The following is a 25,016-nucleotide window of genomic DNA, read 5'->3' as shown; positions in this document are numbered from 1 at the left end:
GCTGCTCTGCCTTAGGCCCAGTCCAGTTGGGAGTGGGAAATGGGGCTAATGGGAGATGGCTGCCCATAGAGCACCCCTTGGTCCACCGAGCAGCCTGCTGGGCTCCAAAATGCCGAGATCCATGCCATTCCGGTGCCTTCCCTCCCTCCCGTTTCTGACAGTTAGACACCAGTCAAGTTTGAAGAGGAAATCTGCTTTATTTTTCTTTTCTTTTCTTTCTTTCTTTTTTTTTTTTTTCTGGCAGTGGCTATGGGGAATGAAGGAAGCGCGCGAAAGGGGTCACCACAAAGTGGGCTCAGCGCTCGGAGAAGGCAGACTCAGGGTCGCAGGCGGGGTCCGCGCGGCAGCCATCTGCAAGAGAAATGGGTCAGTGGCCTGAGCAGCAAACCCGACGGCTCCCCGCCGGGCCGTCCTGCTGAACCCCCTTCAGCTCACCCGGGCTGCAGCAGATGCCCGCTGTGGCGCAGCGGCCCCCGCTCCCGCAAGGCTTCTGGCCGGACTGGCAGGGCGAGGGCAGGTAGTTCTCCTCCTGGCAGCGCAGCGCCTCGGCGGTGCCCACGAAGCAGCCCAGCTCGTCCGCGCAGCAGATGCTCGGCCCGAAGCAGCGCCCTTTGCCGCCCGGGCCGCAGGGGAGACACTGCGGGCAAGGATGCGGGTGGGCGCTGTGCACAATCTGAATCCAGACTGGCGAGGCGAGGGGCAGGGGGTGCTTCGGCATTGTCTCTGCCTTTACAGCGTCACGAGGGAGCCTAACACCTCCCAACACCCTGGGTTCCCAAGCGAGGCCGTGGAAGGGTTGGCCAGTGTGTGGGGATGCTCTGTGCGGACGGGAGGGCTTCTCTGGTCCTTAGCGCTGCCAGGACCGGACGGGGTCGGGGAGACTCACCTTGCGCGTATCCAGATCTAGCACAGCCCTCTTGCCGCCCAGGGGGCAGTTCTGGATGTAGCAGGCGGAGGTCAGAGCCAGTAGGCCAAGCAGGCAGCAAGCGAGACTGGAGCAGGCCATGGCGTTGGTGCTCAGTCCGAGACCCACCGTGATGGTCTCTCCAGTCCAGACCGACCTTTTTATGTCTGGGCACTGCCTTGGTGGAGCACTGTCTAAAGAGGGTGACTGTATGACTGGTCACAGCAGGTCTCTTGGGTCAAATTGTTCCACGTTGTTTAGAGGCAGGCCCTTCATTTGCAGGGTCTGGGCTAGGGTCAGGGTCATCGCCTCAGCTAATGACCTGGAGCTCAAAAGAGAAGCAGCCTGGAATGGGTGGCCTAAGCTACAAGAGGCTAGAGAGATTTGGGAGGGGGTGGAGGTGCGCCCTAGTCAGGAGCTATTTGTCACAGACATCTAATACCTCAGAATGAAGCAGGCCAGGGCAAATGGGTGAGAGAGCCCTTACATGGACTTGAAACTTAGATGGGGGAAAAGATCTTGTCTTGTTCAATCTCTGAAAGCAGCTCAGCCCTTCTTCTGACTAGCCCATAAGGCAAAGTTATCAGTAGAGATCCAAACCAAAACACAACAAACAGACCAAAATAAAATAAAAGGAAAGAAAAATCACAGCAAAAGGAAGATTACACTTGTATTTAAAACTCTGGCCAGGCAGGAGTGGCACGCACCTTTATTCCCAGCACTTGGGAGGCAGAGGCAGGTGGATTTCTGAGTTCCAGGCCAGCCTGGTCTACAGAGTGAGTTCCAGGACAGCCAGGGCTACACAGAGAAACCCTATCTGGAAAAACCAAACAACAACAACAAAGCCCTCTGTATTAGAACTTGCTATGTAGACCAGGCTGGCCTTGAACTCACAGTGATCCATCTGCTTCTGCCTCCCAAATGCTGAGATTAAAGTTATCCACCATGCTAGGTACCTACACTCCTATTTGAGAAAATACTGGCCATCAGCTGCTGGAGTGTGACCAACAGGTGGCCTCAGATACAGAGAGCCATTTGTCCCAAGGTCATACACTTCCCAGGTGGCCACATATAATGATTGACCCATGTTGGTCCAAACAATTGGGCACCTCTGTCTGTATTTCAGTTTGGGACTCAGGTCTGCATAGGTCAAAATGGGAAGGATGCTACATGCCGCTCAATAGCAGTAGACTATTTGCCTAGCGTGTGAAAGACCTTGAGTCAAGTCCCCAGCATGATGATAGCAATGCATTTTGGGAAGAGTTTTTGCATTACATTTTTAATTCTTGTTTTTATTTGTGTGTATGTTTGTGTTTGTAGGTTTCCTTGGTGGCCAGAAGAGGATGTTGGGTCCCTAGGAGCTATCATTAAAGGGGATCATGAGTAGGACTATGTGGGTGCTAGGAACAAAATTCAGTCCTCTGTAAGAGTAATGGGCAGGCTTAACCACGGAGCCATCTCTCCAGTCCCTTAATTTTGCATTTTAAAATACAGTTTAAAATGAATACATATTAAGCCAAGGTGGTTGTGGTACATACCTTAATTTGGGAGGCAGAAGCAGGAGAATTTCTGTGAGTTCCAGGCCAGCCTGGTCTACAGAACTAGTTGCAGGACAGCCAGGGCTATGCAAAAAACACAAAACCAAAACCAAACCAAACCAAACCAAACCAAACCAAACTAAAAGAAAACAAAGAAAGAAAAACACAGCCTAGCAGGGAGACATGGAAGACTCAACCACTTCATTCTATGGCTGAGAAATCAAAAACAGATCACCAGGAGAGACTAAGGTCTCACTTCAGGGGCTTGCCCTCAATGACCTGAAGATGGTCCACTGGGCCCCTTATTAAGTAAATATCTAACCATCTTGGGGCTGGAGAGTTGGCTCAGTGGTTAAGAGTTACTCTTGCAGAAGACCCAGGTTTGATTCCTAGCACCCACAGGGTGGCTCATAGACACTTATAACAATTCCAGTGGATCCAGTGTCTTCTTCTGACTTGGCACATGAATAGTGCATTACATACAGCAGGCAGAACATTTTTTTGTCTGTTTTTTTTTTTTTTTTTTTTTTTTTTTTTTTTTTTTTTTTTTTTTTTTTTTTTTTTTTTTTTTTGAGACAGGGTTTCTCTGTGTAGCCCTGGCTGTCCTGTAACTCACTCTATAGACCAGGCTGGCCTCGAACTCAGAAATCCGCCTGCCTCTGCCTCCCAAGTGCTGGGATTAAAGGCATGTGCCATCACAGTGCAGCTCTAATGATTTTTTTTTAAAAAAAGTAAAGAGAAGCAGGGGCTAGAGAGATGACTCAGAGGTTAAGAGCACTGACTATTTTTCCAGAGGTCATGAGTTCAATCTCAATACTCACATGATGGATCTAAAACCATCTATAATGGGATCTGATTCTCTCTTCTGGTGTGTCTGAAGACAGAACACATATACATAAAATAATACTTTTTTTTTTTAAAGATTCATTTATTTTTTGAGTACACCATTGCTCTCTTCAGACATACCAGAAGAGGGCATCAGATCACATTACAGATGGTTGTGAGCCACCATGTGGTTGCTGGGAATTGAACGCAGGACCTCTGGAAGAGCAGTCAGTGCTCTTATCCGCTGAGCCATCTGTCCAGCCCAAATAATACATTTTTTTCAAAAAATGCTAAAAAACAAACAAAACAAAAACAAAAAAGAAATGAGAAGCATTGTCCAGACTCATTTTGTTTTGTTTTGGGGAAGGCTCTTGGTAGGCCTGGAACTTTCTGTGTAGACCAGGCTGGCCTTGAACTCATAGTGATCTACTTGCCTCCCAAGTGCTGGGTGTACCACCATGCCAGGTACCTAGGCTCCCTGTTTAAGAAAACACTTGCCATCAGCTGCTGGAGTGTGGTCTTAGCTGCAGAAAGCTACCTGGCCCTTCCCAGGAATCCACATGTAATGGTGGGTCCTTTTTGCTGGGCACCCCTGACTGTACTTCAGCTTTGGGCTTTAGGTTAGCTGAGGTCTGCATACTGGTTCTGTTCACCCACCCCTTCTCTTCCCCAGCGGTGGGTCCCAGTCCAGTGTTCTAAACTTCATTTCAGGCTCTCTTAGGAAGTGCCCTGCAACATCCAGGAAGAAGTAACAGCCAGTGTCCCAGGGACCAGCCCACCACATGCAGTCTCTGCCTCTAAAGAGAATGGAAAAGCCTTATGATCAACCTTCTCCTCAAGGGGCTGGGGCCAATGGGGCAAAGCATGTTCCCGAGCTCATCTGACCCTGAATCACAGCTCCTGAGTCACTGGTGCAAGTTATCAAACGCTAAGTGGGTGGTGAAGTTGACTTGTCCTACAAATCAGTTCATTTGTCACCCAGATTAGTTTATTGGCATTCTGGGCATAGAAGGCCAAGAGCTTGACCCCCTAAAGTGGCCCCAGAGAGACAGGCCACATATTCTGTGGGCATAGTGATCTCATCTAAGGTAATCCATGCACATAAATTAGCATGTCATAATAATATGTCCATAATGCTCCTGCTAGACCAGCATGCCTTCACATGCTCATCAACTCATCTGTGTTTGGGAAGATCAGTAAACAGCAGACAGGATCCTAGTCCTCAGGGTGGGGCTGCAGCTCACTGGGAGAACACTAAGACCCTCAAGTAGAAGAGGACACTGAGCTTATCTGCAAGGTAGAGTACACGGAGCCTTGGGTACAGTGTCAGCACCAGGAGAAAAGTCACTATCCCCATGTGGTTATATGTCACTAGAGGAGGCAGACTATGAAATAAGAGGCATATTACGTTTGGTTTCTGCTTTAGTTAGGATCTGAGTGCTCCCCATGTGTTATATTGTAGGTCCTTAGGAAGATGTCTTGGGAGATGGTGAGGTCTTTAAAATGGAGAGGCCCAATGGCAGCTCTTTAGGTCACGGACAGCATGCCCATGAAGGAGGCAGTTGCTCCTAGATCTCAGATTATTTTGGTTTTGTAAGCATGAAAGGAGGGGTGTGTTTCTCTGTGTGCTCCTGCCGTGATGTATACTTCGACATAGACCTGTAAGCCACAGGAGTCTCTGAGGCTGTGAGCCCAAACAACCCATTCCTTCTAGGCATGGAGGCACACACCTGTAATCCCAGCATGCTGGAAATATGCAGGAGGGTCAGGAATTCAAGACCAGTCTCATAAATGAGAGTTCAGAGCCGTTCAGGGATTCATGAGATATACTACCTCAAAACCCACCAAATTAAACTTTTTGTTATACTTTAAAAATGGTCAGGAGTTTTTGCTATACTAATTAAAAAGCTACCACAGGAAACAAAGCCCCAAAGGCAACATATGCTAGGAAGGCGGTGGTTGGTGCCGCCATGATGGGTGCTTACACACAAGGTGTATGTCTGGATCCTTGGAGAGCAGAGGAAGCCCTGGGTGAATGCATCTGTTTGTCATGGGCCTCAGACCTGGGAGGTTTGGCAAAGGTCCCCCCTGCACCCAAAGGATGCACCAGTGTGTGTTTTAGCCAATAGAAACCGCAGCCTCCCCTTGGATGTTTACAATCTGGGATTGCTGCCTACAGAGATTAGCCGGGCCTTCTCCTGCTCTGATGGTTTGGCCTAGGGAGTGGCACTATTAAGAGGTATGGCTTTGTTGGAGTAGGTGTGTCACTGTGGGCGCGGGCTTAAGACCCTCATCCTAGCTGCCTGGAAGCGAATATTTTGCTAGCAGCCTTCAGATGAAGATGTAGAACTCTCAGCTCTTCCTGTACCATGCCTGCCTGGATGTTGCCATGCTCCCACCTTGATGATAATGGACTGAACCTCTGAACCTGTAAGCCAGCCCCAATTAAATGTTGTCCTTGGTCATAGTGTCTGTCACAGCAGTAAAACCCTAACTGAGACACTTGTGCTGTGCACAGTGGACACGCTGAGGTTCTGGGTTGCTGCCGTGGTTGCTACCCTGCCACCAGAAGAGTGCACAGACCATCTGACCCCAGCCTTTCTGTCTGTGTTGACCCCAGCCTTTCTGTCCGTGTGTCTGTCCTTTCTTCATTCTCTCACCACCCTTCTTAGGGTCTCAGACCCAAGTTATGCAGGAGATGGATTAGGAAATGCTGTGGGAAGACAGGCAGTATTGGTTGTCATTTTCTTTGGGGTGACCTGTGAGCACTCAGACAGAGGAAAGAAAGCATGTGCGTGCAGGAGGCTCAGTGTGTTGCTGCTATGTACAAGTGAACACAAATGCAACCTCTAGAAATAGCCATTTATTATGTCAGTTTGGGGGCAGAGCCCAGCCAGGTTTCTCTACTCACAGTCCTAGCCACAGCCAAGCCTCAACTGGTGTACAGCCCTCACCAGAGCTCCGTGACTGTGGACACAACTCATTTCCCTGCAGTTGTACATCACCTGGCAGCTCACTTCTTTAAAATATTTTTTAAAAATTATGTGTATGAGCCTGCATGTATGTCTGTGCACAGTGTTCATAGAGGCCAGAGGGTGTCAGATCCCTTGGAACTGCAGTTCTGGGTGCTTATGGGTTGGCATATGGGTCTTGGAAAATGAATTCTGGTTTTCAATTTTCTTTCTTTGTTTCTTTCTTTGTTCCTTTGTTTCTTTCTTTCTTTCTTTTTTCGAGACAGGGTTTCTCTGTATAGCCCTGGCTTGTCCTGGAACTCACACTGTAGACCAGGCTAGCCTTGAACTCAGAAATCCACCTGCCTCTGCCTCCCAAGTGCTGGGATTAAAGGCGTGCGCTACCACTGTCCGGCGAATTCTGGTTTTCTAGAAGAGCAACCAGTACTTTCAACTGCTAACCATCTCTCTCCCACTCCTACTTCTCTGAGGACTAGGAAACAAAGGGAAAGTGAGAGATTGATTCTGTTCCATCAAGTCTCTAAGCATGGGGAAGGCTAGGCTCACATTCTATGTCATCTATCTGTCTGTCTGTTTGTCTGTCTGTCTATTTATCATCTATCTGTTTATCTATCAATCTATCATCTGTCTGTATATCTGTCTGTATATCTATCATGTTTGTATATCTATCTGTCTGCTTATCTATTATCTGTCTGTCAATCTGTCTATCAATCCATCTATCTGTTATTTGTCTGTTGGTCTGTTTATCTATCTATCTATCTATTTTTTCTATCTATCTATCTATCTATCTATCTATCTATCTATCTATCTATCTATCTATCTATCTATCTGAGACAGGATTTCACTATGTAGCCTTGGCTGTCCTGGAACTCTCTATGTAGAGCAGGCAGGCCTTAACCTTGCAGAGATCCTGTTGTCTCTCCCATTTTGCCTGATTTAGACTCACTTTTAAAGGACTAGATTGAGTAGGTGTGGTAGTGAACACCTTAATCCTAGCACTCAGGAGACATAGGGAGGCAGATCTCTTGAGTTTGGGGCCAACCTGCTCTATGCAGTGAGCTACAGGCAAGCCAGAGCTACATAGTAGGACCTTGTCTTAACACCCCCCCCCCCAAAAAAAAACCCCAAATCAAATAGCTCACTTGCTTAGGTGAGGTCCACCAGCATCACTACATTTTGAACTAAAGCTTAGAGGAATCTTCATTCATGATATCACACCTGCCACAGCCTCTATCTTTGCTACAGTGGAGTGCTCCTGCAGGGCTGACACTGTACCAACAGCACCGACGGGGCTGACACTGCACCGACTGTACCCATGGGGCTGACACTGTACTGACTGTACCCATGGGGCTGACACTGTACCACTTGTACTATATATTACTGTTTAGAAAAAAATTTTATGTTTTTATGGGTCCTTCTCCCATGCTGTAGGAGATTACACAAAGCTGTGGGTATCAAGACTGGGGATCATGGTGGCCATTTTAGCACTCTACCTTCTGCAGAAGGGCCATTTATAGACAGAAGAAAACAGTTTATATACAGCTCTTCTGGGCTGGGGCAGTAGTGGCGCACATCTTTAGTCCCAGCACTTGGGAGGCAGAGGCAGGCGGATCTCTGTGCTCGAGGCCAGCCTGGTCTATGGAGCAAATTCCAGGACAGCCAGGGCTATTTGGAGACCCTGTCTTGGGTGAAAATCTCTTTTGATGATTTTGGTCACTTCCTTATGTGAGATGCATAGACTTTTTTCCTCTAAATATTTTATTGCTGCTTGTGACATTCACAACCTAGGAAAAACTTGTTATTACTACATGTTCTTGAGCTAGTGAATAAAGTTCAGGCCTCTGCATGTCTTGGGATGCACAGGGGATGCCTTGGCCTAGTGAGTTCCTCCAAAGGATTCCTGGGCCCTTAACACCTATTTCCGGCATTTGGAAATCTGAGGCAGGAGGATTGAGTTGCAGACATAAGAAATTATAGATCAGCTTGAGGTGCAGCATTAAATCTTTTTTTTTTTTTTTTCTTTTCAAGACAGGGTTTCTCTATGTAGCCTTGGCTGTCCTGGAACTCACTCTGTAGACCAGGCTGGCCTTGAACTCAGAAATCCACCTGCCTCTGCCTCCCAAGTGCTGCGATTAAAGGCATGCACCATCACCGCCCGGCCACAGCATTAAATCTTATCTTAAAATAATTATTAGAGGAGCTGGAGAGATGGCTCAGCAGTTAAGAGCACTGACTGCTCTTCTAAAGGTCTGAGTTCAAATCCCAGCAACCACATAGTGGCTCACAACCATCCATAATGAGATCTGATGCCCTCTTCTGGAGTGTCTGAAGACAGGTTCAGTCTTACATATAATAAATAAATACTTACATATAATAAATAAACCTTTAAAAAATTTAGGAAAAAAAATGCCTCCAATAGAGATGGGAGAGTATGTGCATGACTGCCCTATTGTGTGCTTCTAGAAATCCATATGAATGAGTCATAACTAGAGAAAATGCTGTGAGAGGCTGTAAGAGTGACTGTCCTACTGTGTGCAACCCAATTCTCTCCTACCATGTGGGTGCTGGGCATGAGACTAGGTTATCAAGCTCCATGACAATCACCCTTACCTGCTGGGCAATCTTGCTGGTCCAACCTATTTGTGCTTAAATCCCAGCTACTTCAATCCCCATGGATGCATATTTACTAATTTTTTCTTTTTGAAACAAGATCTGTTTTGTTTTGTTTTTGTATTTTTTTTCTTCAAGACAGGGTCTCACTATGTAGCCTTGGCTGTCCTGGAACAAACTCTGTAGACCAGGCTAATCTTGGAACTCAAAAATCCGCCTGCCTCTGCTTCCCACATACTGGGATTAATGGCATGCGCCACCACTGCCCAGCTTGAAACAAGATCTTAAAAATAAAAGAAACAGGGTCTCACTCTGTAACCCATGCTGGCCTGGAATTCAGCATCTTCCGGCCTCAGTCTCCCAGGCGTTAGGATTTCTTACATGCCATAGGTCATAATACACACTTCACTTCTGTCAAAAAAGTGCAACAGGAATAACTTGTACCTACCTATAAGATTGTTGTCACAAAGGAGAACATCACATAGACTAAGTTCAGGATGTAGTAAGTGCTCAATACATCTTAGATTCCTTTTGTTTTGTTTTGGTCCTCATTTGAGGGCTTAAACCCAGGGCTTTATACACACCAAGAGTTGGCTATATCACTGATCTGTACAATCAGTCCCCATTAATTATCATGGCCTCATATTCACACCATGGATCTGCCAAATGGCATCTAATTAGAAATAAATTTCTGAAAGATGTGCTCAGAGTGCTCTCTCTCTCTCTCTCTCTCTCTCTCTCTCTCTCCCAAGGACAGTCTCACTATGGTGGTAGCAGGGCCTTAAAATAGCAAAGGAAAAGCTGAGCAGTAGAGGCACATGTCTTTAGTCCCAGCTCTCCAGAGGCAGAAGTAAGTGAATATGAGTTCAAGGCCAGCTTGGTCTATAGTGTAAGTTCCAGGACAGCCAGGGATACATAGAGAAACCTTGCCTTAAATCTACCCTACTTAAAAAAAAAAAGAAGTGTAGCGGTAGTTTGTACCATACTGCTTTGGCATCTGGTGTGGTAGCATGTGCATGAATGAACACACACACAGAGGCCAGTTAATTTTTGACATGCTGTGACTAGCTCAAAGGTTGGGCACTCTTAAACCTTCTCCTGATGGTGAATGCTCCTCTCGGGTACTCCTGAAACTCCAAAACCTTCCCCTGCTACCCCAGGCCCAGTGGCCACTTCCCAAATTCTTACATGGCTAGCTGGCTTTCTCTCTTGCAGCCTATGTGCCATTCTTTTCCCCTGAGTCATGGGAATCCTCTTCTCTTAGCCCATGCAAATTTAAGGGTCCTGCCCCATCTCCTTTTGCCCAACTCTGATCAACTTTATTGATCAATAAAAACCAAGGACCTCCAGCGTTTGGACACGCAGATTCCCGATTTGGGGGCCAGATTAATTCAAAGCATTGTAACCAATCCCCAGCAAAAAAGCAAAGGAAAAAGTTTACAACTTTTATTACATTATTTGAGAAACAAACATTTAAGGAAGACCATCAGGTATCTGGACTTTTAAACAGCTGGGCTTTGAAGACTCTGGGATGGTTTCTGTGTTGGGGATTGAACCCAGAGCCTTGGGACATGGTAAGCAAGCACTCTACCATGAAACTATACCTTGGAACCCAATAAGGCTATTGAAATGAAATTTGAAATAGTAATATATTTTGACAATTATAAAGATTTATAATGCCTGACATTCTGGGAAAATATAAGCTCCAAATTTTGTATACGATCGACTTGGTTTCCTGAAAACACCTGATGTTTTTGCGTGTAATTTTGTCTCAGAGCAAATGTAACTTAAATCTGGCTTTGTAACAATAAAGATTGTCAAGAGGGGTTTTGTGAACATGTTCTGTCCCCAAGGAGACTGGCCCTCCTGTGCCAGCCTGTGAGCAGCCCTCAGATCACAGGCAAGTGAGCAGATGCAGCGGAACTGAGTGGGGCTCTGTGAGACACTGCGGAGCTGAAAAGATGGCTCAGCAGTTGAGAACACCGGCTGCTCTTCCAAGCCTTGGGCCCTGCAAGGACCTTATGCCTTATGCAGCCTCAAGTTCTCCACGTAGCTGAATATGACATTAAACTGAAGATGTCTCAGGATTACAGTTGTGTATCACGTCTCCTCCCTGTACCTGCTGCCCTCCTTTTTTGAGCTAGGGATTTATGTAGCCCAGGCTGTCCTCACAGTGAGTAAGTGAAGCTGGTTTTAAACTCGTTATCCTTTAAGGTTCACTCAGCTTTTGCCTTTAGTTTTGAGACAGGAATTTGCTATATAGCCCTGGCTAGCTTTATACAATGTGCACTAGACTGGCCTTTAACGTGAAGATTGTCTGCTTTATATGAGTACACTGTAGCTGTCTTCAGACACAGGGCATCAGATCCCATTAGAGGGCTGTGAGCCACCATGTGGTTGCTGGGGATTGAACTCAGGACCTCTGGAAGAGCAGTCAGTGCTCTAATCGCTGAGCCACCTCTCCAGCCCAACATATCTGCTTTATATGTGCTGGGATTACTGGTGTGTGTCACCATTCCTGCTCACCTTTCCAGGCTTTTAAAAATTATCAGTTGACATGTCCACATACCATTATGTGAGTGCAGGTACCTGTGGGGGCATGGGCTGTCCTGGAACTGGACTCATAGATGGTTGTGAACCACTTGATGTGGGTACTTGGAAACCAACTCAGGCCCCTGAAAAAGCAGCAAGCACTCAGATGACTGTACTGGCTGGTTTTGTATGTCAACTTGACATAGGCTGGAGTTATAGAGAAGGGAGTTTCAGTTGGGGAAGTGCCTCCATGAGATCCAGCTGTGGGGCATTTTCTTAATTAGTGATCAAGGGGGTAGGGCCCTTTGTGGGTGGTGCCATCCCTTGGCTGGAAGTCTTGGGTTCTATAAGAGAACAGGCTGAGCAAGCCAGGGGAAGCAAGCTAGTAAGGAACATCTCTCCATGGCCTCTGCATCAGCTCCTGCTTCCTGACCTGCTTGAGTTCCAGTCCTGACTTCCTCTGGTGATCAACAGCAATGTGGAAGTGTAAGCTGAATTAACCCTTTCCTCCCCAACTTGCTTCTTGGTCATGATGTTTGTGCAGGAATAGAAACCCCGACTAAGACAGATGACTATGAAGCATCTCCTTTTATTTAAAAAAAAAAAAAAAAGATTTTTTAATAGCACTTAGGAGACAGAGGCAGGCAAATATTTTGATTCCAAGGCCAGCCTGATCTATATACTGAGTTCCAGGACAGCCAGGGATAGCTACATAGTGAGACCCTTCTTAAAAATTCAAGCAAACGCCGGGCAGTGGTGGCGAATGCCTTTAATCCTAGCACTTGGGAGGCAGAGGCAGGGGGATTTCTGAGTTCAAGGCCAGCCTGGTCTACAAGAGTGAGTTCCAGGACAGCCAGGGCTAAATAGAGAAACCCTGTCTCAAAAAAATGAAAAACAAACAAACAACTCCCCACAAAACCCCAAAAATTCAAACAAACAATAAAACCGGCAAGGTTTAAAATCTGTATTTTTATTTCTTTTAGTTATGTTTATGTGGGTAAGTGCATGTGCCATGGAGGCCAGAGACACTGTATCCCCTGGGACTGTGAGCAGACTGGCTGAGTGCCAAGGACTGAACTGGGATCATGTGTTCAACATACTTGTTAAAGCACACAGAGAGGAAATGGCCAGCATCATCAGGAGACGGGCCAGGCTTGGGGTTGGAATTCTGCTTTGACTTCCTATTTGGCAAGAGAAAAACAATTCCAAATTTGATTCTTGCCAGACTCTTTGGCATTTACTAGGCTTTCTCACAGAGTTGGTTATAACTGTTTTTTGCAAATTCATACAGGAACTTGAGATTGCAGGGCACACTGGATATCCATACCCTGGAGAAACTGAGCAATGATCTTAGGCAATCACACCTAGATGAAACAGATTAAAATACCCAACACTCACTGAGTAGGCAAGTGTACCCTCTGTAGCCTTTCAATCAGCTACAGCAGCTTGCCTTCACTCGGCTGCAAACAAACAAACCAGACCAAGGTGAGAGTCCTGAAGAATGACACTATGCTGCCCTTTGGCCACCGGTTACAAACACCCAAGAGCAGCAACTGCCTGGAAGAGGCAGCTTTAGCTTGGGAGTCTACCACCTGCTGGGTAGTCCCATAACGCTACAGCAGGACAGGGTCTGGCTACAGAAATCACTGCTGGAGAGCCACCAGGAGAAACAGGGTACCCTTTTTGCTTTCTGGATCTTGGACACACCAGACCCTAGCCAGCAAAGCTCAGGGTTGAGCAAAGCAGATAACTAACTCATAGCTCAGGTATTGGCTAGTCTGTAACTATTTCCTCTCTCATTAGCTCTACAGCTATAGCCAGTGACTGGGCAGGATTGGGCACCTTTATAAAAGCAGGAAACATTTGGCTCACACTACTCCAGAGACTTAGAAGACAGCTTGGCTTCTAGAGGGGACACCGTCTGGTCCAAATCTCTGTGCGAAAGGAACTTTCCAGAATTTAATGCTGTCCTGAAACCTCTGTATGGGGTGTGAGAACAGGGTACTATGTCTGAGAGTTTCCAGTCAGGTGGTGAGTGCTGAGGCTAGAATGAATGGGGGGGGGGGGTGTGCTCCAGAAAAGACTGAGCCGTCCTCCTGGGATGCACCAATTCCTACCCCAACACACAGTCCCCAGGCAAGCACTGTCCTTATTTGGGTCCCTAGAAGCGTCTGTGCTCACTTCCTGACCACCTGTCCTTCTTTGTTGATGGCCCAGTTATAACTCTTCAGAGAGTCCAATGCTTCTTCTATCCGTGCCTCCAGGTTCTCCGGAGTGATGAAGTTTTTTGCCTCCTCCTACAGGCAGACAAAGGTTAGCTTTGTGGGATTTCTACCAGAGCTGGCTGGCTGCACAGCTTACTGTCTCTAGCCCACCTTAAGAAGGGTGTCAAAAGAGCTCAGGGCCTCTTTCAGTGTCCCACCACTCATCCAGCACAACTGTAATGGGTGACCTCAGCCACCATATTGCTCTTCCCTGGACAATCACCCATCAGATCTCTTAGCCAAAACCCAAGGACAAATCGTGACACCTGATCAGAGGAGGGTGGACTCTCTCAAGTGTGTCACTCCCTCTCACACGTTAAAAAAAAAGCTCCATTCTCACTTATGGCTTCTCTGACTTCAAGTTTCACAAGGCAATACTAGCCTGTAACCTTTTACTGACCATCACCTGCGAGTAGTCCTGACTACCCTCTGCGCGTAGCGAGAAGCCTCTGGAAGGCTCTGGTCACCTGACGCCCTATGCTGCTCCCCCCAGAGCCTCCTCGCTGGGGTCTCCAATGCCCATATTCCCCAGACCTCAACCCACCTGCAATTTGAGCACTTCTTGCTCTTTCAGTTGCACCCAAGCCTGCTCCTCCTGGGCTCTCTGGGCCTGGGCCTCAGCCTGCCGCAGCTCCTGGGCCTGTGCTTCCAGTTGCAACCTAGCTATCCTGCGAGGGGCAAGAAGCCGAGGGTGAGCGGGGTCGCGGATGAGTCTAGCCCAGCCCGCCCAGCCCGCCCAGCCCCTCGCCTCTCGCACCGGAGCTCCTGCAGCCGCTGGTTCTCCTCCCGGTTCCAGGCCATCAGCTCCCGGTGCTCGGTGATGGCCTCCTGCGCCTTGCGTTCAGCCAGAACTCCGGATCGGGCCTCGTGCATTTTCCTTCGCACCTCCAACGCGAACTCTAGCCTGGGTGACGTCGGGTTTCAAGTCAGCACCCATCCTCTAGCCCCAGCCCTTCTCAGAGGGCGCCGAAGGGCGCCTGCCCGTTACACACACCTGAGAGCACGCACGGTCTCCCGGTACTGTCGGTAGCGCTCGGTCAACACGAAGAATTCCGCAGGGTCCACTGCGGGAGGCACTTTCACGCGTCCGACCTTGGACTTGGCAGGCGGGTCGTGGCGGGTCTTGCGGCCGCGCACCGGCAGGAGTAGCAGGGTTGGGGGCCGGGCCCCGGTCCCCGCGGCCAGGCGGTTCAGAACGCGCAACATGACAGTTGGCGCCTGCGCCTGCACCTGCGCCGGGCCCGGAAGTGGCCGCGGAGCACCACGGGAGTCTCCTGGCCCCGCCCTCGCTAGGCGGAGCTTTTGCTGTCTGGCCCATCGCATCCCCGGACTCTCGGGTAGAGTGGGAGGGGTCGAGGGGCGCCTTGGAGACCACAGCTAAAGGCAGCTACACCATAGGATGCTCGCCTACTAGTTCACAAGTTTGGACACTGCCTCCAAGCGTGCGGCTCTGGGGCTCTCTGGCCCGCCGATGGCCCGTCTACCCTTTCAGGCCTGTAGCAAGAAATTCTGAGCTCCTGGCTACTTATGTTAGGCTTACACTTCCTCTTTCAAGTAAGCGCTCTCCTGTACTTTAAACCGTAGATTTGCAAACGAGCAGCAAACCATTTCCTTGCACTGCACTGCCCTGGTGCGGTCTTGGGCAGCTCTGCAGTTGCCAGAGTTCTCAGTATCGGTGACCACTGGTTCTCAACTGGGCTGCTTTTTAGGTCACCAGACAAATGCTTCCCCATCTTAGATCTTCCAAGGGATCTGAGGTTGAAACAAAAAGCATAGTGGGGAGAGATGGCTCAGCAATGAAATCCTGAATTTGGTTCCCAGCATTCATATAACGCAGCTCAGAATGTCCTGTAACTTCAATTCCTAGGGGTCTAACACTCTCTTCTGGCTTCTGGGGGACACTCATATGCATGTGTGCATATGGTGCATAAGTAAAAAATAATGAATCTTTTAAAGCCAGTTTTTTTAAAATTTAGTTTATTTTATGTGTATGAGTACACTGTAGCTGTACAGATGGCTGTGAGCTATCATGTGTGTGGCTGCTGTTGAACTCAGGACTTCTGCGGGCCCCTGCTTGCTCCGGCCTCGCTCGCTCCAGCATAGTTTACTGCAGCTGTCTTCAGACGCACCAGAAGAGGGTGTCCTGTCACATTACAGGTGGTTGTGAGCCACCATATGGTTGCTGGGATCCGAACTCAGGACCTTCGGAAGAGCAGTCAGTGCTCTTACCTGCTGAGCCATCTCGCCAGCCCTAAAGCCAGTTTTTAAAAATAAAATTTCAATGACTTTTTAAAAAAATGTTCATTGGTGTTTGCCTACATGTATGTCTGTGTGAGGGTGTCAGATCCCTTAGAACTGGAGTTACAGACAGATGTGAGCCACCAATGGGTGCTAGAGTCCAACTTAGGTCCTCTGGAAGGACAATCAGTCCTCTTAACCACTGAGCCATCTCTACAACCCAAATAACTCTTTAAACCCGCTCATAGGGTAAAGGCATTTAATGTCAAGCCTGAGGACATGAAGTTAATCCCTGGAAGCCACATGGTGGAAGGAGAGAACTCCTGCAATTTGTTCTCTGTCCTTCACATGTGGCATGCATCTGCACACACACACACACACACACACACACACACACACACACACACACAATGTACAAAAAATGGCTACCAAGTGGTCAAAGGGGGGCACAGGCCTTTCTATGAGCTTAACTTCACTGACAGAGGGAACCATACAGATATACTGGGAACAAATCCACAAGGAACTTTTCTCTAACGGGCTGGTCTCAAACTTTTGAGCCTCTTTGCTCCTTATCATGAATGCTGGGATGGCCCGTTCATGCAGTGCTGCAGACTGAACACAGGCCTTTCCACACACCAAGCAGGTGTTCTGCCAGCTGCTATGGCTCCAACTCCAACCCCACGTTCTGGATTCTAACACCTCTTGAGGGCTAAGAAACACCAGAAAACTAGTTTTCTCCCCTGACCTGGACACTGCAATGAGTTTACAGAACTTAATGATTACCCTGTTTTCTGTAGAAGTTGCTTCAACCATCTTGACATGTTTCAAATATGTGTTCACTTTCCTGTTCAATGTCCAAGCACACCAAGCTTGGTGGAACACTGATTTAGTCTAACTGGATGTTTCATATTTGCAAATTGACTCTGCATCTAAATAGATATCTATGTTGTGAAAAGCTTATTATGTTGTCTCTGTGTGTGTGTGTACACATGTGCCACAGGAAGTCCAGGGACAACTTGCTGGAGTGCATTTTCTTTCCTGGGAATTGGCCTCAGGCTGTCAGGTTTGGTAGCAAGCACTTTTACCCTCGAAGCCATCTTGATGGCCCAGATGGTGCATTGTCTTCACTTCCCTGCTTCTTGGGATGCATTCTCAAGTTCCCGCCCTTGCAACCCTGCACCCTTCCTAACCTTTGAGGAAACTGAGATGGAGATTCCCTGGCTCACCTAGCTCAGGACTCTGGCCTAAGAGCAGGGAGCCCAGCAGCGTGTATAGGGGTCTAAGAGAGTTCACACTCACCTGCAAAACAGTACGGCAGGCTTCACACCAATACATACTTCAGTATGGCAGGCTTCACACTAATACATACTTGGCACCAGGACTGGGCCACTCTAAACAGAGATGGGCTTAGGTGGAGTAGTGCCCACCCAGGGTTGACCTCTCTTGCAACTGGACTCATGAGGGCAAGCACCCCAGCAGAGGTGATTCTGCAGTCTCTTTAGGGCTGTCAGTAGGAGATAATTCTAAGTCCTCCTCATGCTATGCCCATCCAGAGTCATTTGTAGATCTAGACACTACCAGCATGGGCTGCTGGAAACAGGTCTTTGCAGCCCAAGTCTGTGCCAGTAGCTCTGCTTTCACCGCCAGCAAGGATAACAGCCAGTCTGTACTTGGGCTGAAAACCATATTAAGGTAGGGCCAAGCTTGGCATAATGGTGACCAGAACCACTGGGTGACCAAGTGCACCCAGCTTTAGGAAAGTGACTGGCAGCATAAGAGGTTACCATTGTGGGAGCTGGGCATGAGTTTCGGGATGGCTCTAACTGTGACTTCCTAGAGTTGTCTCATTAGCAGGATCAGGAAACGAAGGCGGAGAAATGTATGCTGGATCCAGAGAGACAGACTCTGCTAAGTGTGTGTGTGTGTGTGTGTGTGTGTGTATCTATGTATGGTTTTTTTCGAGACAGGGTCTCACTGTGTAGCTTTGGCTATCCTGGAACTCGAAGTAGGAAAATGTATGCTATATTAAACTATTTCAAGAAACAGACTCTAGGGAGCTGGAGAGATGGCTCAGCAGTTAAGAGTACCGACTGTTCTTCCAAAGGTCATGAGTTCAAATCCCAGCAACCACATGGTGGCTCACAAACATCCGTAATGAGATCTGATGCCCTCTTCTGGGGTGTCTGAAGACAGCTACTTACATATAATAAATAATAATTAAAAAAAAAGAAAGAAACAGACTCTAGTAAGTGGATGACTTATTTATTTATTTATGTTTTTTGAGACAGGGTCTCACTGTGTAGCTCTGGCTGTCATGGAACTGGATCTGTTGGCTGGCCTCAAATTCAGATCCTAGGGTTTTATTTTTCCTGTGTATGTGTGCCTGTCATGTACAAGCATGTCTTCATATGAGTACATACGTAGACACACGGAGGTCAGAGAACAATGGATGTCACCCAAACTCTTATAGACCTTCTGTGTCCATCTTCATATCAGGGTTACAGGTGTGTTCCAAATAGATATGGCTGGCCAGCATTTAATGTAGGGTTCTGGAGACCTAAACAGGTCGTATGCTGGCTAGTTTTATGTCAACTTGACATAAACTAGAGTTATCTAAAAGGAAGGACACCTTAGTTGAGAAACTGCCTCTATAAGATCCATCTGTAGTCTTAATTCTTAATTCGAGACTGATGGGGGAAGGCCCAGTCCATTTGAGTGGGGCCACCTTAGACAGATGATCCTGGGTTCTGTAAGAAAGAAGGCTGAGCAAGCCATGAGGAGCAAGGCAGTAAACAGCACCCCTCCACAGCCTCTGCATCAGCTCCTGCCTCCAGGTTCCTGCCCTGTTTGAGTTCCTTCCATGATGAACAGTGATGTGGAAGTATGACCAAATAAACCCTTTCCTCCCCAGTTGCTTTGGTTATGGTGTTTCATTGAAGCAGCAGAAACCCTAACCGAGACAGGTCTTAATGCTTGTAGAACAAGCTGTGTTACCTGCTGAACCATCTTACCAGCTCTATAATGTTTATTTTATAAAATTAATGAGTGACTTTATTTTCTTCCCTTTAAAAACTCCAAAGAACCAAGCTCTCTAGGCAAAGCTTTGGACTGTTTTTCCTGATAACGTAAGTCTTTTTAAAGACAGAGTCTATGTAGCCTAGGCTAGCCTCAACCTTACAGAGATCCACCTCCCTCTTAAGTGCTGGGCTTGAAGGCATGTGCCAGCACATTTTTTTTTTTTTTTTTTTTTAAATTTGGTTTTTCGAGACAGGGTTTCTCTGTGTAGTCCTGGCTGTCCTGGAACTCACTGTGTAGACCAGGTTGGCTTCAAACTCAGAAATCCGCCTGCCTCTGCCTCCCACGTGCTGGGACTAAAGGTGTGCGCCACCACTGCTCTGCTTCTGCTGCTCCTTCTTAACAACTCAAATTCACTGTTGTGCCCCACTCAGAAGGACAGGAAAGCCATTTGTTCATCATGGAGCTGCTGCTGATGTCAGGACACAAAAATCACGGCATCTGAAGTTGTTTGTGACCAGCTGGGAAGACATGATCAGAGCTGGGCTGGGCTGAGGTGGAGACACATGGTACAAACCCTGACAGTGGCTGAAGGTGAGCAAGGTAGAGTTTGGCAGTAGAATGGCGAGTGAGTTGCCCCTGCAGAGACAAAACAGAGGGGCTGCCCCATGAGGTGTGGCAGGGTGGAGGAGCCCTCAGGGTAGAAGGGTAGACAGGGCTGCTTTTGGACTACTAGGCAGTCATCCAGTAGGAAACGCGGGGGTCCTGGAAGCTGGGGGTGGAGGAAAGCCACATTTCACAGAGTCCCACATCCCGCACCTCTTTGGAGAACAACACTGTGATATGGGGATACAAGTGAACCAGACACAATAGATTCCTGGGGTTCAGTATGCAAGCTCCTCTAGTAAGCATGGATATAAGAGGCATGAGAATGGAGGGTGAAGGAAGAAGACAGACTTTTCATAAGCCTGTCACAAATGAGAAGGAAGTTAAACTTTGGGAAATGCAGGCCTTCAGTGGCAGATGATCTGGGAACAGTGCTGACCAAGTGGAGTCAATGAAGGTCTGAGTAGCAGGGCTCTGGGTGTGTGCTTCAGGCTGGTTGCACACTTCCTTCTGAGGAAATGCTCACCTCCATTCTGACACTTCCCCCGACCCAGGTCATAGCTGATGTGTGAATTGGTCACTTTTGCTCTTTCCACACAACTGTGCCAAGTAAGACACATCTTTCTCTGGACATACAGGAGTCTCTTGTGTTTGAGCCCTGATTAAAAAAGAGAGGAGAGGACGAGGGCTGATTCTGTGGAAGGGAGCAAAGTGCAGAGGTCACTCCTGCTGGAAGACACCTGTTAGCAAGCAGGGATGTTTAACATTAAGAGCTGCTGATCAAGTCAGCACAGACTGCAGCAGAATCCTGAGGTCACTCTATGCCCTAGTCAAGACTAGCCTTGGCTCACTCTATGCCCTGGTCTAGCCTTGGCAAGAGGCGGGGAGCAGCCTAGGCTGTTGGTAGGTGGATAACAGTACACGCAGAGAGGATTTTCTTAGTGGTGTCTGTAGTCGCTGAGGTCTTGCTGACCCAATAAGCGTACTCCTCCATTGCTGGACTTGATCACACAAAGTGTGCAAGAACAGGGCATTCTTCATGGAAAATTCCTGACTCAGTGGTCTTTTAGAGCTCCAGTTCCTAGAGGGATAGAATGACTCCAGTGACTCACGCTCGGTGTAAAGCTGATCTGCTGTCACATTCTTGCACTCAAAGATTTCTGGGACTCCTCTTGTACATCCTCTTATTTATTTATTTACTTTTTCAAGACAGGGTTTCTGTGAGCCCTGGCTGTCCTGGAACTTGATCTGTAGATCAGGTTGGCCTCAAATTTACAGATATTCCCTCTGCCTCTGCCTCCTAAGTGCTAGGATTAAAGGCATGTGCCACCACTGTCTAGCCTCTTTAAATTTTTCTTAATTAATTTATTTTTCAAGACAGGGTCTCACTATGTATAGCCCTGGCTAGGCTGGAACTCAGTAATGTAGAACAGGCTGTCCTTGAACCCGCAGAGCTCCACCAACCTCTGCTTCCAAATGCAGGGATTGATGGTGTGTGCCACTATGCCCAGCTAAAAACTGTTCTAAATTTATTTTATTTTCTGTGTGTGGATGTTTGCCTGCGTGTAAGTCTGTGCATCATCTGCTTGATTGGTGCCCATAGAAGTCAGAAGAGGGCACTGGATCCCCTGGATCTGGATGACTGTGTGCCAGGTTTTCTCCAAGAACAAGTGCTCTTAACCTTTGAGATGTCTCTCTGTCCCACATTTCCTCTTGTACGTAAACACCATGAACATGCAGTACACACTAGGCTTCCCTTTCACACCACTCTGTTTGACTGAAAGTCCTCTAATGGCTCCAACTGACCTTTCCATTCTGCTCAACTAAATTCTCAGCTCTGCTTGGGTCTAGTGTAAGTTCCCCTTTTCCAAGCAGCCCAATAGCACTTATCTCTGAATGTGCCTTTGTGGGACACACCAGGGGGATCTGCTGAAGCCCCTGAAGAGCAGAGGCCATGCCTACCTCCCGACCTTTGCCCTCTATGACGGAGAACACCTGCTGTGCTGAGAAGCTGGAGGTGGTGGCCCCAGTGTACCCAGGGCAGCTTTCCACAGGCCTGGGTCCTAGCCAGTGGGGATGAGTAAAACAGTAAAGTGTGCAAAGGAAGCTGCTTGCTTTATGAGCTCTTCCCTATGGCTTAGCTTCCAGGGCGATGAAGATTATACTCTCAGGATACTGGCATCAGAAAATGGAAAAACGGGCAGAGGTGGTGCATGCCTTCAATTACAGCACTTGGGAGACAGAGGCAGGCAGATCTCTGTGAGTTCAAGGCCAGTCTGGTCTACAAAGCGAGTCCTAGGTCAGTCCATGCTACACAGTGAGACCCTGTCTCAAGAAACAAAACAGAAAAAGAGAAAGTTAAAATGGCATGGTCATACTTCTAAAATATGGCCTAGGTTCTAGCTAGTGTCTATAATCCCAGCCCCAGTATTCCTATTAAAAGATAGTAGAGAATCCCAAATCTCAAACAGCATTGCCGTAGAAATAACAAGACACCCAAACCTTGTCTTGAAAAACCAAAAAATAGAAAAGAAAAGAAAGAAGAAAAGGAGAATAGCCCTCACAGGTCATACATTTGATTATTTGGTCTCCAGTTTTTGGAGGAAGTGTATCACTGGGGCTGAGTTGTGAAGTTTCTAAAGCCCACATCATTCCCAGTCTCTGTCTGTCTGTAAGCTCTAAGATACTGCTTCAGCACCATGCCTGCCTGCCTGCTGCGCCATGTTCCACCACGATGGTCTCAGACCCAGCCTCTGAAACTGTGAGTCCCAAATTTACTTTCTTCTGTAAGTTGCCCTGGTCATAGTACTTTGTCACAGCAATAGAACAGTGATTAATACACCCTGCCTCAAAAGCTGAAAGGAGAGACCAACTCCTGAACAGTAGTGTGCTGTGGCATGTGTGTCCCCACACTTAACACACATTCATCTCCTGAAGAAACTGTAAAACTTATTCTGGACAGAAACTAGAGAGGCCAAACTGGCCATGGCTCAATCCGCAGCAGCTCCTCTCCTCTGCCCCGGTATCCTTTCCTGTAGAGAAACTCAGTGAGACCCTTGCGGTCTGTCCTAGGGGACAAAGCTGGGTGGGTGGGTGGCTGGGATGGTTACACTTGACAGAAAAGAGGACGTGGACATCAGCCAACAGCAGGGTTAGGAACAACCGAGGAGAGCCCCAGCTTCATAAGGCTGCTCTGCACAAGACAAAGGGACCGACATTTCCTCAGGGAATCAAGAGAGTTTATTACCTGATGGTCCCTAGTGTGGTGCCAGAGAGGTGCTCTGGTCTCATTATTCCCCATGCCTGAGGTGGGTGATAATGGTGGGAGACGAGTGTGGACTGGAGAGGGGAGGGGAAGAGGCCTGCCTGGGGACAGTGAGACAACCATTTCCTCAAGAGCTCTGAGAGCTTTGTGCTTTGTTTCAGTTGGCACTGAGCTACCTAGAATGAGTCCTATGTTTATCTTCTTTAGGAAAAGACACTTGAAGCAAAGAAGAATCTGGCCCAATTTCCAGGCTGAGGACTTCATTATATCAACCCAAATATCACACTATTTAATTCCCCAATAAAACACTGGGAAAGGACTATCAATGCTAACACATTTACATACAAAATCTCCACCTAATAGGTAATAGAAACCTATGTGCCATTTCTAAAACAGTTATAAGATATATACAATTTTGGGTATATTAACAAAACAGAATATTACAAAATATTAAAGGCAATTCTCCTGTCTGTGGGCCTTGTCACCTGTCACTTGAAGTTGGCATAGTCTGAAAAGGCATCGATGTACTCCTGTACCACCTTGTAGCAGAATTCATACTGTTCCTGGAAAGCAGGCAGAGGCAGGAAAAAACCAGTTACCAAAGGGATTGCTGAGTCCCCCTGCGCCCTTTTTAAAAGATCATTATCACTATGTATCCTTGGCTGGCCTGGAACTCCCTATGTAGACCAGGCTGTCTTAGAACTCACAGAGATCTGCCTACTTCTGCCTCCTGAGTGCTGGGAATAAAAGTATGCACTACCACGCTGGCTTAGCAGACCCAGTTTCAAAGTGGAAAATGGAGAGAAAAAAGAATGTTTTGGGGTTATAGCAGATCTTTTATAGGCAGAGCTGACCAGACATGTAAGGGCAATCCAAGGTCCTGCAGGTCAGATGTAAGTGTGCCAGGCTGAACATATGGCATCTAGGGTGGTACTCAGCTTGCCCAGGCTGCTAGGCTGAGATGAATCTTAACTAACATCCAAAGCTTTATCTCCTCTCAAATCTCCTAAAACTCACATTTCCCCTCAAACCTTTCTAGCTTAACAAGATTCAGGAAAATCTTTGCAGATATACAGACTGTCAAGAGTCAGACTTCTCAACAGGAAAGCCAAACAAAACAAAGGCGGGCACTTCTGTTCACTCCCTATCAGAACCCAAAGTAGAGTGTGTGTGTGATGGATGTAGGTGATATTTGGATAGGTGGGAAGTCGTCTTCAATTGCTTTCTATCCATTCCCTGGAGAGAGGGTTTCTCACTGAACCAGAAGATGGCTGTTTCAGCTAGGCTGGCTGTCCAGTGAGCTCTTGGGACCTGTCTGTGCCCTCATTGTTGGGGTTACAGGCACATGCTGCCCACCTAGTTTTGTATATAGGTCCTGGGGGTTGAGCTCACATCTGCATGCTTTCAGAGCAGGTGTGGTTACCCACTGAACTGTCTCCCCAGCTCCTAGGGACTTCTTTCTAACCTCTTCTATTTTTTCTAGTACCAGGCTGTGTTCCCGCTGTGGCCCTGCTTCCCAAGACACTTCCAGTCTTTTGAGTATGTGGAGCTCCCTGAAGGCTTGCTGCTGACAGGGAAGAGCTATTGATAGTGTATTGACATGGATGAAGACGTGGTAGCATACCAGTGTCTGGACCATGTGTGGCCTCTGCAGCCGCAGGCTCTTGACAGTTTGGAAGACATCCAAAATTCCTTCTGCTTTCACACGCTCCAGGACTGTGCTCAAGGCACAAAAGGTCCCTGTCCGTCCTGCCCCGGCACTGAAACAGAGCAGATACACTTACTACACCTGTTGCCTGGAGCTGTCTGTCCTGAGGGGTGAGTTTTTTGAGGAGGGGCAGGCTGCGGCTGGTTCTGGGAAGGTATCAGTGGGAGGCTCACCTCTGCCTCCTACCCTGGACCTTTGTGAGAGAGAAGCTCAATGGAGAGGTGATGGATTCCTGCTGCCCTTCCTGTGTGCACCAAGGATGTGCTTGTTGGACCACTGTGACAACTTTACAGACCCTGCCAGCTTGACTCCTTGATGTCTGCATACAATGACTAGTCGTCTCCACCAGCTCTGACTCCAACTTTTTCGCTGGTGTTTTGCTGATTCCTTTCCATTCTTTCTAAGGAATCTAAAATTCCATCTTGACATGATCCATTTTAGCCAGTATTACCAGTTGATTCCCTTAGGAGACACTGAGCACTTGCTCTATGGCAGGGGCTGTGAACTCAGGAGATATGCAAAAAAAAAAAAAAAAAAAA

General features: G+C 47.7%; 3 protein-coding genes and 1 long non-coding RNA gene across 6 annotated transcripts in view; 1 reads left to right on the top strand and 3 right to left on the bottom strand.

Annotated features, from left to right (window-relative positions):
• Positions 1–177: 177 nt before the first annotated feature.
• On the bottom strand, positions 178–1,036 carry Oxt (oxytocin/neurophysin I prepropeptide). Its single transcript, XM_031373658.1, has 3 exons — positions 887–1,036; positions 436–637; positions 178–351 (listed from the first exon to the last, which is right to left on the bottom strand). The coding sequence occupies exons 1-3, from the start codon at positions 1,004–1,006 to the stop codon at positions 296–298; spliced, it is 378 nt and encodes a 125-aa protein (XP_031229518.1). The 5' UTR covers positions 1,007–1,036; the 3' UTR covers positions 178–295.
• Positions 1,037–12,330: 11,294 nt separating this feature from the next.
• On the bottom strand, positions 12,331–14,892 carry Mrps26 (mitochondrial ribosomal protein S26). Its single transcript, XM_031371914.1, has 4 exons — positions 14,640–14,892; positions 14,403–14,549; positions 14,190–14,313; positions 12,331–13,678 (listed from the first exon to the last, which is right to left on the bottom strand). The coding sequence occupies exons 1-4, from the start codon at positions 14,849–14,851 to the stop codon at positions 13,559–13,561; spliced, it is 603 nt and encodes a 200-aa protein (XP_031227774.1). The 5' UTR covers positions 14,852–14,892; the 3' UTR covers positions 12,331–13,558.
• Positions 14,893–14,932: 40 nt separating this feature from the next.
• Positions 14,933–24,552, top strand: LOC116090937. Its single transcript, XR_004118853.1, has 3 exons — positions 14,933–15,199; positions 19,333–19,492; positions 24,253–24,552. It is a non-coding gene; the product is annotated as an uncharacterized LOC116090937 (long non-coding RNA).
• Positions 20,187–25,016, bottom strand: part of Ptpra (protein tyrosine phosphatase receptor type A) — a 110,939-nt gene continuing 106,109 nt past the window's right edge. For 2 of the 3 annotated variants that reach the window (XM_031371911.1, XM_031371913.1), the window contains 2 exons: positions 24,394–24,529; positions 22,722–23,332 (listed from right to left, as the gene is read on the bottom strand). In XM_031371911.1, coding sequence (XP_031227771.1) covers positions 23,258–23,332; positions 24,394–24,529 — 211 coding nt within the window. In that variant the 3' untranslated portion in view covers positions 22,722–23,257. Of the gene's footprint in view, positions 20,586–22,721; positions 23,333–24,393; positions 24,530–25,016 lie in introns of those variants that run through there. The other variant, XM_031371912.1, reaches the window with a different exon arrangement.

This window comes from Mastomys coucha, unplaced genomic scaffold (genome assembly GCF_008632895.1).
Source record: "Mastomys coucha isolate ucsf_1 unplaced genomic scaffold, UCSF_Mcou_1 pScaffold15, whole genome shotgun sequence".
Taxonomy (NCBI): Eukaryota; Metazoa; Chordata; class Mammalia; order Rodentia; family Muridae; genus Mastomys; species Mastomys coucha.
The sequence above is the reverse complement of the archived record's forward strand: the minus strand, read 5'-3'. Positions and strand labels throughout refer to the sequence as shown.